We start from the raw sequence: 15,263 nt of genomic DNA, 5'->3' as shown, positions 1-15,263 counted from the left end.
ACATAAGAACAGCATTTACTGCAAAATTAAAACAATAACAAGGTTCTCATGGTCCTGATTTCCATACCAGATAGCATTTTAATTCACTAATTTTTATTTTACCTTTCTTAAACTTTTGGTCATTCACTTTTGTGTGACCTTACTATATGTGCATGGAGAAATGGTCCAATAACTTCTGGTATGTTGAACAATAATAATAAAAGCAAGTAGTAAAAACATACACATTTGTTCCTTTTTAACTGTCCATCTGGTTCCTGAAACAGATGTGTTGCTCCATCTTGTCATAGAATCAACTCAAAATATCTCTGTGATTTCCTATCCCTCATCCCAAGAATATATAAAATAAGTTTTTGCTTGTCTCTTGTAGGTGTATGACCCTTGACTGGCAACCCATTACTGAAGTTTAGCCCAGCCAAGGAACAGTTGAAAATTGTGATTTAAGATGAAAAAAACTGTGCTAATACTGGAAAAAGGAAAACTTTTGTTGAAAGAAGAATGTTGTGATTAAGTTCTAAGATCTGTAAAGTATTTACAGCAACCATGTTGAGATTACTCCAACTCTCATAACGCCACTGAGAAAAGAGAAATGAAGATAAAAGTTTCTGAGCATTGTGTTCCTCTTTCTTAACCAATGCACAAAGGCTCCTTATTTGGTCAATGGAATCTTTGTTTTCCACTGCTCTCAATTTACAGTTGAATGAAGAAGAAAGATGGGCTATTTTCTCTGGTGATCTACAGTTTTCATCCTTCTGCCCTGATTGATTTGCAGGAATTTTTTCCTGGCCTGATATACTTATTGTTACACTTTCCTCAGTTTGGCAAAGGGTCTAAGCTAGCAACTGGAACAGATCAACTGAAGCAATGAAATTCCATGGAGGAAGAAAGGGAAGTCTCATGTAGGGAAGTTACCGTCAACATCACCATAAAAGTTGTGCGTAATGCTGGATAAAACATATTTATTCTTCCTGCTCTTTTCCAAACAACTGTCTAGCAAACACAATGATGGCATCTTAGAGATAATGTCATCAGCACATTTAAACATGCATGAAAGTTTCCTGTAAATCTTGGAATCTGAGTCATGAAAGAGCTACATCTCTGTTTGCCAAGCTGACAGCTGGGTTCTTAATTTCCTAAAAGCAGGTTTAAAAACTGCCAGGCTTGTTCTTGGAAGATGCTCACAAAGCTGGTGGGATTAAGTAAAGCTCTTCAGAGAAATGCTGGCAAATCTGGGAATGCAGAGACACAAGTTCTCCAAACACCACAACTTGCTGTTGACACAACTGACAAAAATGGGTCTGTGATGGCTGACTGGGGAATTCTGGGAGTTGAAGTCCACACATCTTAAAGTTGCTGAGGTTGAGAAACACTGGTCTAGAGTTTCTGGAAGCTGGTACATCAAGCTGAACAAAACAGTATTATGATATTGTATTATTAAACTGCATTTATGCAACAGTGGTTGTAGGTAACTGTAAAGGCAAAGATGCTAACAGCAAAGATATTCCACCAGGAGAAGAGCAATGGGAATGATAACAGAGCTCTTCCTCATATAAGAGGAATCTTTGGCACAATAAATGCCCATCTATAGCCCATCTATAACAGTAGTCTGTGCTAATTTTGCAGATGAGACACCCAGAAGCATGTCCTCAATAGCCTGGATAACACAGACAATACCAGCCCAAACATGCTGAGATGCAGAAAATTGCTGAGCAAGAATGAACATTCAGTGGGCCACACCTTCCTCGCCTGTGGCCATTTGCAGAGCAGGCAGTAATCCTCACACTTCACGTTGCTTGCCAATCCAGCCTCCTCATGGAAAAAGGTTGAGCAGCCAAAAAATACAAAGGAGAATCCAGAGACAAGAGGCCCAGGAAAAAACTGTGCAGCTTGACAACAGGCAAAGGCATGATGCGATAAGAGAAACGTTGCGGTCTAATGTAAGCAAGACATGATTGGGGAATCTATGCTCAACTCTGTTGGCTTTTTTTCCAGGAGTTGGTTTATTTCTTTATAAGATTACCAGCCTGCCTTTCTTCCAAGATGTCTATGGAGATCTCCCTTCATTTTATTCCCATGACAGCAACTTGGTGGGATAGGTTGGGCCTATTGGGAAAATCTGGCTCAAAATCATTCAGGGACTTTCATGGCTGAATATAGCCTAGAACCTGCCTTTCCCGACTCCTAGTCCAGCCCCTTCACCACTTGACCAGACTAGCCAGAGACAGAGACTGGCCCAAAGTCACCCATGGCTGAGCCTGCTGGAACCTGGGTCTCCTAGGTTCTAGTCCAATACCTTAATCACTCTACTACCCTGGAGTTCAGATGTAATGTTACAGTAATTAGTCAATTACACCTACAAAGTCTCAACCTTTCAGGGGGCAGTAATGAAATATAAGACAAAACACTTCTGTGGGCAGACATAGGAAACTCTGAACAAGCAAGAATGGACTCTGCTTTCAGAATATCAGATGGTCATGCTTTGCAAAGAGTGGAAAGGTTTGATCACAGATGGGGAGAGCAAGCAGATGGAAAGCAAAGGCCTAAGTAAAACTATAGCTTTTATTAGATTCTCAGGGAAAGGGTTAATGTTGCATGTATAAGATTACTGACATTCAAGCTCTGAAGATTATTTTCTAGAGAACAATCCTCTATTGAATTTGGGGGGAAAAGGGCTACAACCAGCAGGAAATGCCAGATATGTTTATGATCCTTCCTTTCCACTGGGATTCTAGTTATAATCTATCCACTCATTCGTCAAATTTTGTTCCGCAGAATTAGGCCATTTGGCTAAAAGCTGTGAACTTAATTTGGTTCAGAGTGGGAAATAGTTGCTGATGGTTTGGGGAGATACAATCCTTTCCATTCTGCTTTTTTGCCTCTACTGTTCTTGGCAGAAAAACAGGGAGAGGAAGGATGGGAGAACGTGGAACTTCTTAAAGGGTTGAGATCTAGAAAGCCATATTGGTTTCCCCACTTGCAATGCAGAAAGAGATGGGTAGCTTTTACTCTATTTTCAGGCAAGATGAGTCATGGAAGATTGCTCTTTGGTTTATTATGAATAGGGTAATGGAGGCAGGCAAGGGTGTTTCCCCCTAGTTTGGTAGACAATGATTTAAATTCAGGCTCATCTTTTGGAGCCAACACAGCAGAAAATCTACAGCAGTGTGTGTAGTTCACACCTTCATGATTTAGCTCAAAATATGTGGGTTGAGAGGGGGTAATTTGACTAAAGCAGTATTTCTTAAACTTTTTTCTCTCAGGATCCCTTTCCACTTTTAAAAATTATGGAGGACCCCAAAAGAGCTTTTGTTTGTATGGGTTATATTTATCAATATTCACCGTATTAAAAATTAAAACTGATGCATTTGCTGCAGTGACTGCTTCTCACTGTTGTTTGATGGGAAATAGCAAATCGATTGGCAAATAATTTTGATTTCACGGACCCCTGAGAGGGTCTGGGGAATCCCCAGAGGTCCTAGGACCACACTTTAAGAACACTAAAGTGATCCCAATGAGGTTTATGGCTGAGTAGGAATGGAACTAGTCCCTAGTCCATCATGTTTACAATATGGAATGGTCAAAAACTCAATTTTCCTAAGTATAAACAAAGACTCTTCAGTAATGCACAAAAATCTCAGTTTTTTATTATAACAGGCTATGGGAAGATATGGGGAGCAGGGGCACTCAGACTATACCTCCCACAGCGTCTTTCTGTGCAGAAGTTAGCTTCAGTTTGTGTTTCAGGACTGGATTTAAGCTGAATTGGGAAAAATAAGAATCCGAACCCATGCCACTCGCCTGGTCCAATCCTACAAGTGATCCTACACTTGTACAATCCTACACTGAAATCTGTTCAGTCTCAAGCAGCTGGCTTCTTGCTTTTAGCAGAGTTGTTCTGTTCCTCTTTTACAAGGAAGCTTCCTACACTTTTGTTTCTGCAGGACGAGGACAGAAAGCACCAGCAGAACAAGGCCATGTAGTTTAAGCCTGGTGTTTCAGCACTGCACAGCTCTCCTCTGCTTTCCAAAGGCAAACAATCACCCTTTCTCCTGATTCCTGAAGAAAGCAGGGAGCCACTTGGTCATTGCCAAGCCCTGAAGCTAAAACCTGCTGGCACTATTTCAGGGGTGTGTGTGTGTTAACCTTGGAGCCATCACACAACACATTTTCCTGTCCAAAAAAGTGCATTCAGTTGCCATCACAAAATGACAGCCCACGTCTCTAAACAGGATGCAGAGCAAACTTCCTTGGGTTTTAGAGGAATATCTCAACTCTGTAACACTTCAGAACAGGAAAATAGATTCAATAGCATTTCCTCTTTGTTGCCCTTGACAGCAGTTCCCTCACCCCCACCCTTCTCTTGTTCCCCAATTCCTCCTCATGCCTTCTGGCGCCAACGTGTTCCCTGCCACATGAGTGAGGCAGCTGTTTCTTTCACTCCCAAGCTCCCAGCCCTTGTTCAGGCACACGCAGAAGCCTACCCAGCCGTTCATCCTGTGCCTGATTGGGCCAGGACTTCCAAAGGCCCACTGTGGTGCCATTCAAAAGCCACACTAGGGTAGAAGAGAACCTGGCAGCTTGAGCATGGAAAAAGACAAAGCTTATAGAAAAAACCCCAGTAAGTCTCCTGGCATTTATAGATTGCAATGTGTGTCTGTGTGTGGGAATGTGCCTGCGCACATGCCCTAACTCTCGTTTGATGATCAGGTCTTGCCCTGTTGATTTTGAAAGAGGGGGAATCATCTCACCATGGAGATTATACTGCAGAAGGTATCTCTGCCATGAAATCTCTTCTCCCGTGCCCCATTTTTTCCAATTCTTATAACTCGCCTGTTAACTTGCCATGTAGGTTCACTATTTTATGTATTAGATGCAGAGAGAGAGCAGAAGAAGAACACAGTCTTGGCTCTGTCGTACCTGGCTCAGAATGTGACGTCTGACACGTGCTGTGCTAGTACAACACATCTTCCATTTGCTACAAAGCTACAATAGGATGTCAACATCAGTCTTTCCAGAACTGTAATTTCTAGTCCTCACAGAAAAGAGGGATCAGCTTTGCTTCACGAACCGAATGGTCATACTTCTGATGGCCACATCAAATTAAAATAGGCAAAAGACACATACAACCCTAACTGCAGCAGGTGAGAATACATTTTTCAAGGAATTAACTATTTTTCTAAAAAAGTATATAGATGCTAAATAATAATTTATCATCAAAATAGAAACCCGTTCTTCGCATTCTTTGATATCTCAGCTATATCCAGACTGAGGCCTGCTCTGAACAAGGGGGCCAGATTTGCGTCTCAACTGTACTAGACAAAAGACATTTATTAATTTATTTATGTAATTTGTACAGCTGCCCCCTCATACAAGGCTCTGGAAAGCTTACAAAGGTTAAAACCGGTGATAGAAACAGTTTAAAACAATGACAAAGATGGCCATAAAGTCATATCAGTTCATAACAAACCATAATCTCAGTTGGGGGTTTGTGTAACATCCTGGCCCAGTGGCTGCAGAAACAGCCAGGTTCTTTTGAAGAAGGGCAGTATTTAAGGTGTACAGATCATGGGAGGAATGTTGTTCCAGAGGGCAGGTGTGGTGACAGAAGGTAAGCCTCCTGGGTCTCCCTAGATGACTCTATTTATTAGATGGTACCTGGAGCAGGCCAACTCTATCGGATCTTACTGGATGGGTAGACACAATTGAAGGTAGGTGGTCCTGCAAATAACCAGGTCCCATGCCATGTAGGGCTTTATAGGTGATAACCAGCACTTTGAAATGCACCCAGAAATTCAGTGGTAACCAGTGTACCTCATGTAGCAAAGGTGCTACATGGGTGTACCAAAGCATGCCCATCACTGTTTGAATTGCTGCATTCTGGACCAGCAGTAGCTCCCTTGTGGTCTTCAAGGGCAATTCCATGGAGAGAACATTTTAGTATTCCATGCAATTCCATGACTAAGGCATAATTTATGTGCTGATTTACTTGATATTGGCCATAAACATTAGTGAGGCAAAAGGCAAGTCACATAGCATGAACTGGCTATTTTCTGCACCTGGGGAAGAAGCAGCCATTAGAGTAGACAGGACCATGCTACACTGTCCTGAAAGTTTTATCTGTTCACAGTATGCAGTATAAATCATCACAAGACATAAATTCTCAGCTATCCGAAAGTATTGACCAGAAAAGGCCAATTTCCTAGATACCTTACCAATTCTATGAATGGCTGCTTGCGAGGATACTTAGGGAATAGATGGGAACATTGAAAACCAGGGCTGTGCTTGGTTCAGATATGGATTACTTGCAAGAGTTGATCTAATATGACTTGCGATGGCCAGTTGTCCTTGGACTTTCATGTCCCTCTAATTATTTTGGGTACATCCCAAGGTTTGTGGCAGGGAATGAGATAGGTTTAAATAAACTTGAAAACATTTTACCCAAAGTGTAGCATTCAGCGGAAGAAAAAAAGGCTACGTGGGTAAATATGCATGGGCTAAGCAAACATGTAAAACATGATAAATTGGAAGGCTCACTTGGAAAAGGTGTTCCTGGCATAGTGCATTATGCTGTCAAAATCGTACGTTTCGCCTAAGGATTCCACCTCTTCAAATTCCATCTTCAGGAAGTTGTACTCCTGCCCTGCAAAAGGAGCAAGAAATAGAAGCATGAAAAATGAAAGTTAACTTAGAAGGTATGGAGCAAATTCTGTTCCCCAAATGTTAGCAGGTCCTTTGTTTTCCTTTCTACATCCTGCTTGCTAATGGAAGCCTTTGATTTGTCCTATCTGATCGCAAGAAAACAGAGAGATGATTTGAGTACATAAAGAAATGCTGAGTCAGCTCTAGGTTCTTGTTGGTCAGTGTAACTAAATAAGCAAATTCACCTCATACTCGGCCACTCTTTAGGGTTCTTTGCAACTGTGAAAGACTGCCATAATTCTTCCAATATATTGGGCAGAATGCAAGTCATCTTGGCAGGAGAATATGCAGGCCCTGGACACACTGATATGCGTTTGGGGAAAAAGCAGTGGAGCAAGAATGAACTAGTAAGAAGAGAGAGAAGTAAAGAGGTGTAGATGGGAATGGATGCAGGCATGAGTTGATGTTGCAAAGGCAGGGGATGGCGAGCAGAACCCTCATATTCTACAAGAGAGGCAGCTCCTGTCTGGTTTTCATGCTTCATTCAAGGTGCAAAAAAGAACAGAAGAGCTTTTACCTGGTTGGATATTTTCACGAAAAATGGACACATGAGCATCCCGGTCTGGGCGCGTGTGCTCATGCCAAAACCCAATGACGTGGCCTAGCTCATGCACCACAATGCCAAATTTGTCACAGTTTTTCCCAATAGATATGGCCTGGGGTCCTCCTCCTCTGCGCCCCACATAGGAACAGCACCTGGGTTGGACACAAGGGATCATCAGATTGAATGCATTGCTTGTAGGAAGACCATGGAAGTCTTAGCAGAAGACAAGGAACAAAGTTCTTTGTTTTTTTCTGCCATAGGAAGTAAAAATCTTAGCAAAGGATAAAATGAAACTCTCTCCTTTCCCATATTCCTTTCCCCAGGAGACGTGACCCAAACAAAGAGAAAGCTCATGTTGCTGGAAATGATCCATGGGATTTCGAATGATTTCTAAATGTCCATAGATAAGGAGCCAAGAAGAATACTGCTGCAGAATGAAACTTCTAGACCTTCTATAAAGATGTCAGTTTTAAAAGAGCTGACAAAGAACCAATAGGACCAACCTCAACAGAGATATTAACCCATCTCTTCAAAGATTCTACTAAAAAGCTACCATTCCAACTATGAGGTTGAGAAACAAACTTATTTCTAAGAAATAGCAGCAAGAGAATTATCTCCTGATACCATCATTTATGGTAAATAGCTCATAGATTAAAACAACAAATGAACAGGACAACATGTTGTAGTCTGTAGAACTTTTAAGGATGGGCAACTGGCAGCTCTTTAAATGGTTAAGACATTATCAAAGTAGGTAGTTTCCCAGGTCTTTTTCCTTTGAGGAAATGTTTTTAACATTCACATGCAGTTTTTTTTAAAAGTTTTTTTCAGGCAGGAGATTTAAGGATCCCCTAAATAAGAGATTAGATATATCTGCCACTTTAAAATTATTTTTCTGAGTGAGAAAACAAAATCCAGGATCTGCTACCATCTGCTGATTACTTATACAGGGGAAATCTGATTGGAACTGCAGATCTGGATTAGAGAATAGCTCCCAGTAAATAAAACTGGATTGCATTAGCCTAAATCAGGCTTGTGCAACATGTATCTTTGGCTTTTGAATGCGGTACCATCAAAGAGTAGATTTCCAAAAGCAAGGGAACCAGAACAAAAATTAAATTAAAGTATTAATAATTATTAATTAAACACAGTTAGTTTTTACCTATTTAGCCATTCCCCCTTCTATTCAATATTATGATCTGTAGCATCCAAAATTTGGGAAAGGACACAGATTATGTACCTCTGGCTTAAAACATCAACAAACATACATGCTATATAAATCGAATGAGCTGCTTATCAGTATGTCCCATAACTGATCACACCATGAGATTCACCAATATTCTTTCTTTCTTTCTTTTTAAAATCAGTTTAGAAGCTGCCTGACTCCTAACCACTCTGGGCTAGAGAATGGTCATCTGATGAGGTGGCTCCATTGTTCATAATCTGACACTCTTTCTTAGCCTTTTCATGATATTAATTTTTGTACTTTTTAAATGTTTTTAAAATTGTTTTTTATGGTCTGTTAGTATGCCACTAAGAGTCATATCACATGAGATGGGCGGCCATATAAATATGGTAACTAAATAAACAAATAAATAAATTGCTTGCAACTTCACTGTAATAATTAAATGTGCCTCTTATTTTGCACCATTTATCACACTCCCAGCTTCTTCTAGTGCTTGGAAAAAAGCATCTTTCTCTGGCTGAGTGAAAAAAAAAAATCAAAGCACTACTATTTTACCTACTACTGGTAGAGCACAATGATGAAGAATTCTGAGTATCACAGGGGACTCTATGCCTGAAGGAGGAAGAAAGAAAGTGGACTGGAATCTGGTGCTTGCCTGAAGTTTCTTCCATTTCTAACAACAGCGCAATGTTCCATCTGTTGTACAGATACTTACAACTAAGCGCTTCCATATGGTGCCATGGAGAACTCAAGGTGATCATGTTTTTTAAAGTGAATATCAGAGTTAAAAGACCTACTATTATGTAACCAAGGGCAAAATTATGGGACATTAATTCCAAGATAAAAGCAGGTTAAGTTAACCATTCTGGGATTCTCCTCCTTGGTTTCAAATCATTCCAATCTCTGACTCAGCCTTTGAAAACGTTCTTCCAGAAATTCTGATGGCATAAACATGCCTACATGACAGACATTGGATGAGCAATCAACTGTCTTTGACCTTTGGTCTAATGTATTAAGCAATTGGCAATACTCCATATTTCTTGGCAAGTCTTTGAGACTTGAGAGCATTAAGATTTCCTCCTCCCTATCAGAGGAACACTTTATGCAACAGGTCTGTTACTGGATGACATATTTTGCCTGTTGCTTACCCACATGGCCTGTTTGTAAACACAATGTAGCTATCTTCATCGGTTCGCTCCAAGAAGGTGACACAGGTATGCTTCTCCCAATGGCGCATGGCCTGCCGAAAGATAGCTCGCTGGATGCCTGTAAGAATCCAAAAGATGGTTAGAGACAGAGAAAGACTTCTATTCACTATTCCAACGGTGTGAGCAGTCTACAGTTCTAAAGAACGTAAAACTATTACATAGATTTTTTGGAAGAAGTGGGACTTTCCACTAAAGGGAACAAAACTCTGAATTACCCTTTGGGAGACAACCCACCCTAACCCATGGCCTGGGCAAAAAGCCAGCTTTTCAGAGACTATTTAAACTTGATCAAGGTGGGGGCCATATGGATCTCTAGGAAGATACTGTTCCAGTGGGCAAGTGCTGTGACAGAGAAGGTCTGTCAGATTACATTGTATGATAGGTAGGACCCAACCCGGAGCATGCCAACTCAGTCCAATTGTACAGGATGGCCAGAAAGTATTAGTGATTGGCTGTTCCTGAGACAGCCCACCCCGATCTGCCTGTCTCAGGGACAGATAGTAAATTGTGAGCAGGTACATACAGGAATGGATTATGAAGCACAATAGATACTGCACAGACTCATTGAACAAATGTCCCTCAAGCTTCAATTCCATCTAGAAAAATACAGCGGCACTCAAAAATGAAAGAGACTGCAGAACAGATTTTGGACAGAATAAGAGGAACTTCTAAAGAGGATGTTCAGTTTGGGACAGCTGCGTAAAAGGTCAGTTTCAGCCTTGGCTTTCATTGCCTGCTTCCGCTTTTCAATGGCTCAGTTCAAGAGAGGATCAAATTGTGATTCAAGGATTTCTAAATTGCTATGGGAAAGGAAAGAAGAGAAAAGGGAAAAGGGAAAGCCCAGCTGCAAACACTCCAATATATTATGCATTGGTATATGAATATTAATTTTCAGGGAGGAATGATGCATCTGTCAAATGCTGCCAGTCAAAAGATCTTCTGCCTTTTTCTTCCATAATGGATCTCCCTCTCTGCACAAATGGGGAAAGAGGAAAGAACAGCAGTGGGAAAACTCAGAATAGCTACTAAGAGAAGATAATGATGTCCGCTGCCCGCTACATTGTGTTCACAAAATTGGATTGCACAATTAGAAGCCATCTCTGGAAACATGCCAAAGTCTTAAAAGACCCAGTCATACTCCTAAAATGTAGAGAAGCAATGTAACAGAGTTCGGTCAAAACAGATAGGATATCAACCCATCATAAATGAACACTTTTCAAGCCCATCTCGAAATTCCAACTCACCAGTGAAATTCCCACTGATCACATAAGGAATTACTCCATCTGGCCACACCCGCTCAGGGCGGGAAGTGGCAGCCCGCCGACTCCGAGGCCGTCCCCAGCCCTGTTTCCATCGTCTCCTCTGCTGCCTTCCAGGTCTGATGGCGGTGCTGTTTGCATCTTTCCCTGTGATGAGACAACAATCTAAGTGGTCTGAGAACACCACTTCTTCCCCAGGAGCTTAACCAGTTGCATGAAACAAAACAAGAAAAGAAATTTGTGTTGATCTTGTCAAATGCCATTTGATGATCAGCTTGTTCTGATGAGGTTTGTAATGCCCTTTGTCCTAAGTCCAAACCTCATGGCACTTGATCTCATCATGCTTCTTCTGTCTGCTGAGACCAATGGAAAGCTTGCCCTTCACTACCAAAGATTTGGCTCCTTATTTCAAATCAGAAGAGGAGGAACTGGCCTTCCTTCCTCCTGCAGCTTTTTATTTTCCCACCTTTCCTTTATCTCCGTACACTCCTCTCCTTCATCTTCTTGTTCCTCGCTTCTTTGGGGTGGGAAGGATAAAGTAAACATGATACTAAATGACTGAGCTTTGAAGCTGAGACTGTAGTCATGCAGTTTATAGATTTAATGCCCACTTGGCTACAGGTTACAGAGGTTTAAGAAAATCAGTAAAGACAACAATGGAAGACAACTGTGTTGGGGAGGAAGAAACTAGGTTAAACGTATAACAATTACACAGCTACACAGTGGCACAACGAGTAGCAGAGCCACACACCTCACCAGCCCAGTATCTGTGAGAAGAACCAGGTCTTAAGCACCTTTCTAAGAGATAGCAGAGTCTGGGGTGTAGACTTCATGGAGGATGCTATTCTGAAGGGCAGCAGAAGCTATGGAGAAGGCACACCTCTTGGGCCTTCTAAAGTGAGTTTGCTTTACTGATGAGACCTGGAGCGTGCTAACTCTGTCAGATCTTTAATGTCTTCTCCCTACCCTAGACCCAATCTAGATATCCTGACCCTACTCTTCACATTGGGATGAGTGCTTAGAATCATTGTCCATTTTCCTGTCCACGAAAAGAACAGGGACAACTGATTCAATCTACAAGGCACTCTGGTGACGGGGAGGATATTTTGATAACTCACCTGTTCTGTCGTCCCAATCTAGATTTTCCCTCCCTTATAGTTGCTGGCAAAAAATCAGGAGTCTGGTAGCACCTTTTCCAATTAACAAATGTTACTGAAATGCATTCAAATTAGCCACAAAAGGCTACTAGACTCTTTCTGATGTTTTGGCACCTAACACAGCTCTCCTCCTCCTACGTTTGCGGTTGCTGCTTACATCAGTCTCAGTAAAAGCAAACTATTATTTCAATTATTTGCTAGATTTATATGGCTTTTCTTTGAGGAGCTCAAGGAGGCATACACCACTCCCTCTATATCTCATTCCTTCTGTCAGTCTGTTGGGCCAATGTTACACATTTTTTAGCCAAAGTTTGCCTAGCAGCTGTAAGAGCACAGGGCACAAGAGAGTACCCACCCCACCCCGGCAATCCATTGAGCCTAATAATTACACTGCTGGTGTTATTGATGGTGATGATGAAGATGATGACGACTTGTACAGCCTGGATTCCTTTCCATTCCATTATCAGATTTATGTAATTTTCCTTTTTACTAATTCTGCTCTTTGACTTTTAATTTAACTGTTGTTGTTTTTTTCACTTTTGATCTTGCTTTTGTTGCATGTGTATATGTTGTATCTGACTCGTCAATGGCAGTAAATAAATCCAGCTAATGCTGCCTCTTCCAAGTCCCCCCTACCCCCAACAACCACCTTGGGAGGCAGTTTGGGATCAGAGAGAATTACTAGCCCAAAATATCTCAATGGGCTTCCTTGACTGAGAGTGATTTGAACCTGGATCTCTCGACCTTAACACATTCAGAGATCCTGTGCATCGCAGTGTTGGCCACAGCCCCTTTTTCATGTCTATTTGCATTTAAAATTCCATCATTTCTTTTTTTCCAAATGGGTGAAGCTATCCTGCTTCTTATATCTTCTTGCCGAGATTTTTCTGCCTATCCTGCGGAGTTAGAGATTCTCAACCACCCAGAGGATTATTCTTAATATTCAGCCCCCTGTGACACAGGCAAGCCAGTCTACTGCCAGCCTTTTGAAACAAGTAGTTGAGCCAGCTGCTGCCAGGGCCTTCACTTCCTCTGTCACCATTGTGCCAAATCCATAGTAGCTTCTAAGACAGGCTGTATTGGATGTCTCAAACCGAATGCTAGGCTCTCTCATAACCCCCAACCTGCACAAATCAAAATGGGCTCATTTGCCAAAAGAATCAGCTCACAGTTTAAACTGTGTAAACTCAAATTCAGTTAAAAGAGTTTGGGTATTTGTTCTGACCTTCCCAGTGCAGCACAGCTGATAGTAAGCTTTGGAAAACCAGAAGGCAGCAAATGGATCTGAGTCTGTTGTCTGAATCTAATTGAAGTGGCAATACTTCTCTGCCCTTACTACGTCTGCAGATAGTCAACTGGTGGCCTTGTTTAAGGTGACCCGAGTCCTCCCGGGGAAGGGGGACTTGGAGGTCTACCTACAAGGCTATGCTGAGGAAATTTGCAGAGCACCTGTCAGAAGAAATCACTTGCTTTGGTACAGGTCCAGGGGAGATAACTGGGGTACAGTCTTGCCCAGTTATCTGGGAACTGTTTACTCCTGTTGAGGCTGAGGAAGTGGACAGGGTCCTTATGACTGTGAGTTCAACTCCCTGCTCCTTAGATCCATGCCCTTCCTAGCTAGTTAAGGCTGCCAGTGTGGGTCTGTGTATGTGTGTTGTGTGGCTGGATCCTAGAGGTGGTTAATTCTTCTTTGAGAGAGGGGGCTGTTCCGCCCCCCCCCCCTTAAGGAGACATTGGTTTGCCCCCTCTTCAAGAAGCCATTGCTGGATCCTGCCAAGTTTTATCCAGTATCAAACCTCCATTTTTTAGGGAAGGTCGTAGAGAAGGTGGTTGCACAGCAGCTTCAGTGGGCCCTGGATGAAGCAGATGATCTGGACCTCTTTCAGTCAGGATTCAGGCCTGGACATGGGATGGAGACAGCATTGGCTGCACTTTTAGATGATCTCTGGCGGGAGCAGGACGGGGGTAGTGCATCTGTCCTTGCTCTTCTTGGCGGCCTCTTGGCAGCCTTCAATATCATCGACTATGGTATTCTTCTGGACCAGCTCCCTGAGCTGGGAGTGAGCAGCATAGTATTGCCCTGGTTCAGTTCCTTTCTGCAGGACTGGTACCAGTTGGTGTTAATTGGGAGAGATCCCGCCCTTGACTCTTATTATGTGGGGTTCCACAGATACTCCCTCCACTTCTATTTAACATCTACATGAAGCTGCTGGGTGAGATCATCCATCACCATGGGGTGAGCTATCATCAGTATGCTGATGATGCTCAGTTATATATCTCTGTCCCTGGTGAACTAAGTGATGCAGTTGATGTCTTGTCCAGTGCCTGGAGGCTGTAGGGGTTTGGATGGAGAACAACAGGCTTCAGCTGAACCCTGGCAAGACTGAGTGGCTTTGGTTTTTTTGGGCCTTCTGGTTCTGGGACTTTACCATCTTTGGTACTGGATGGAGTGACACTGCCCCAGACAGATCCAGTGCACAATCTGGGGGACTCACAACTCCTGCTCAAGGAGCACATGGCAGTTGTGGCTAGGAGGGCCTTTGCACAGCTTTGTGTTGTGTGTCAGTTGTGCCCCTTCCTGGACCGTGAGGAAGTCACCTCCAGAATGGATTACTGTAATGCACTCTACATGGGGCTGCCCTTGAAGAGCATCCAGAAGCTTCAGCTGGTGCAGAATGTGGCTGTGTGGACAGTTATGTATGCCCCTAGAAGGGCACACATGATACCTCTATTCCACAAACTGCATTGGTTGCCACTTTGCTTCCGGGTGCAATTCAAGGTGCTGGTTTTGACCTTTAAAGCCGTACATGGCGTGGGACCAGATTATTTGAGGGACCGCTTCTTCCCAATTACATCTACACATCCCCCCACGTCAGGCAGGAGGCATATGCTGCGGTCCCATCCCCAAAGGAGCTCCATCTGGTGGGACCCAGGTGGAGTGCCTTTTCTGCTGTGGCCCCTGCTCTCTGGAACATCATTCCCCCACAAGGTGAGGTTAGCCCCAACTTTGTTAGTCTTCCAGAAGACCCTTAAAACATGTTTTTTTCACCAGCCTTGAGGATCCCAGGGAGAGCCTGCAAGGTGGCTGTATGAGATTAAGTGAAGTTTGTTCTCCTGCTTTCTTGGGTTTATCTGTTTATTTTATTAATTTTTGATTGTACACCACCCAGAGCCACGTGTCTGTGAGATGGGTAGCTACATAAATATGCTAAATAA

General features: G+C 42.6%; 1 protein-coding gene across 3 annotated transcripts in view; it reads right to left on the bottom strand.

Annotated features, from left to right (window-relative positions):
• Positions 1-15,263, bottom strand: part of BMP1 (bone morphogenetic protein 1) — a 127,634-nt gene that overhangs the window by 41,792 nt on the left and 70,579 nt on the right. For all 3 annotated transcript variants that reach the window (XM_088152147.1, XM_025170924.2, XM_007434809.4), the window contains 4 exons: positions 10,876-11,037; positions 9,572-9,689; positions 7,214-7,392; positions 6,532-6,637 (listed from right to left, as the gene is read on the bottom strand). In XM_088152147.1, the coding sequence (XP_088008273.1) occupies positions 6,532-6,637; positions 7,214-7,392; positions 9,572-9,689; positions 10,876-11,037 (565 nt within the window). The remainder of the gene's footprint in view (positions 1-6,531; positions 6,638-7,213; positions 7,393-9,571; positions 9,690-10,875; positions 11,038-15,263) is intronic.

This window comes from Python bivittatus, unplaced genomic scaffold (assembly GCF_059951505.1).
Source record: "Python bivittatus isolate LINGU-HERP-01145 unplaced genomic scaffold, Pbiv_v1 ctg000680_np1212, whole genome shotgun sequence".
NCBI lineage: Eukaryota > Metazoa > Chordata > Lepidosauria > Squamata > Pythonidae > Python > Python bivittatus.
Note: the sequence above shows the minus strand (reverse complement) of the source record. Positions and strands in the feature narration are given on the sequence as shown.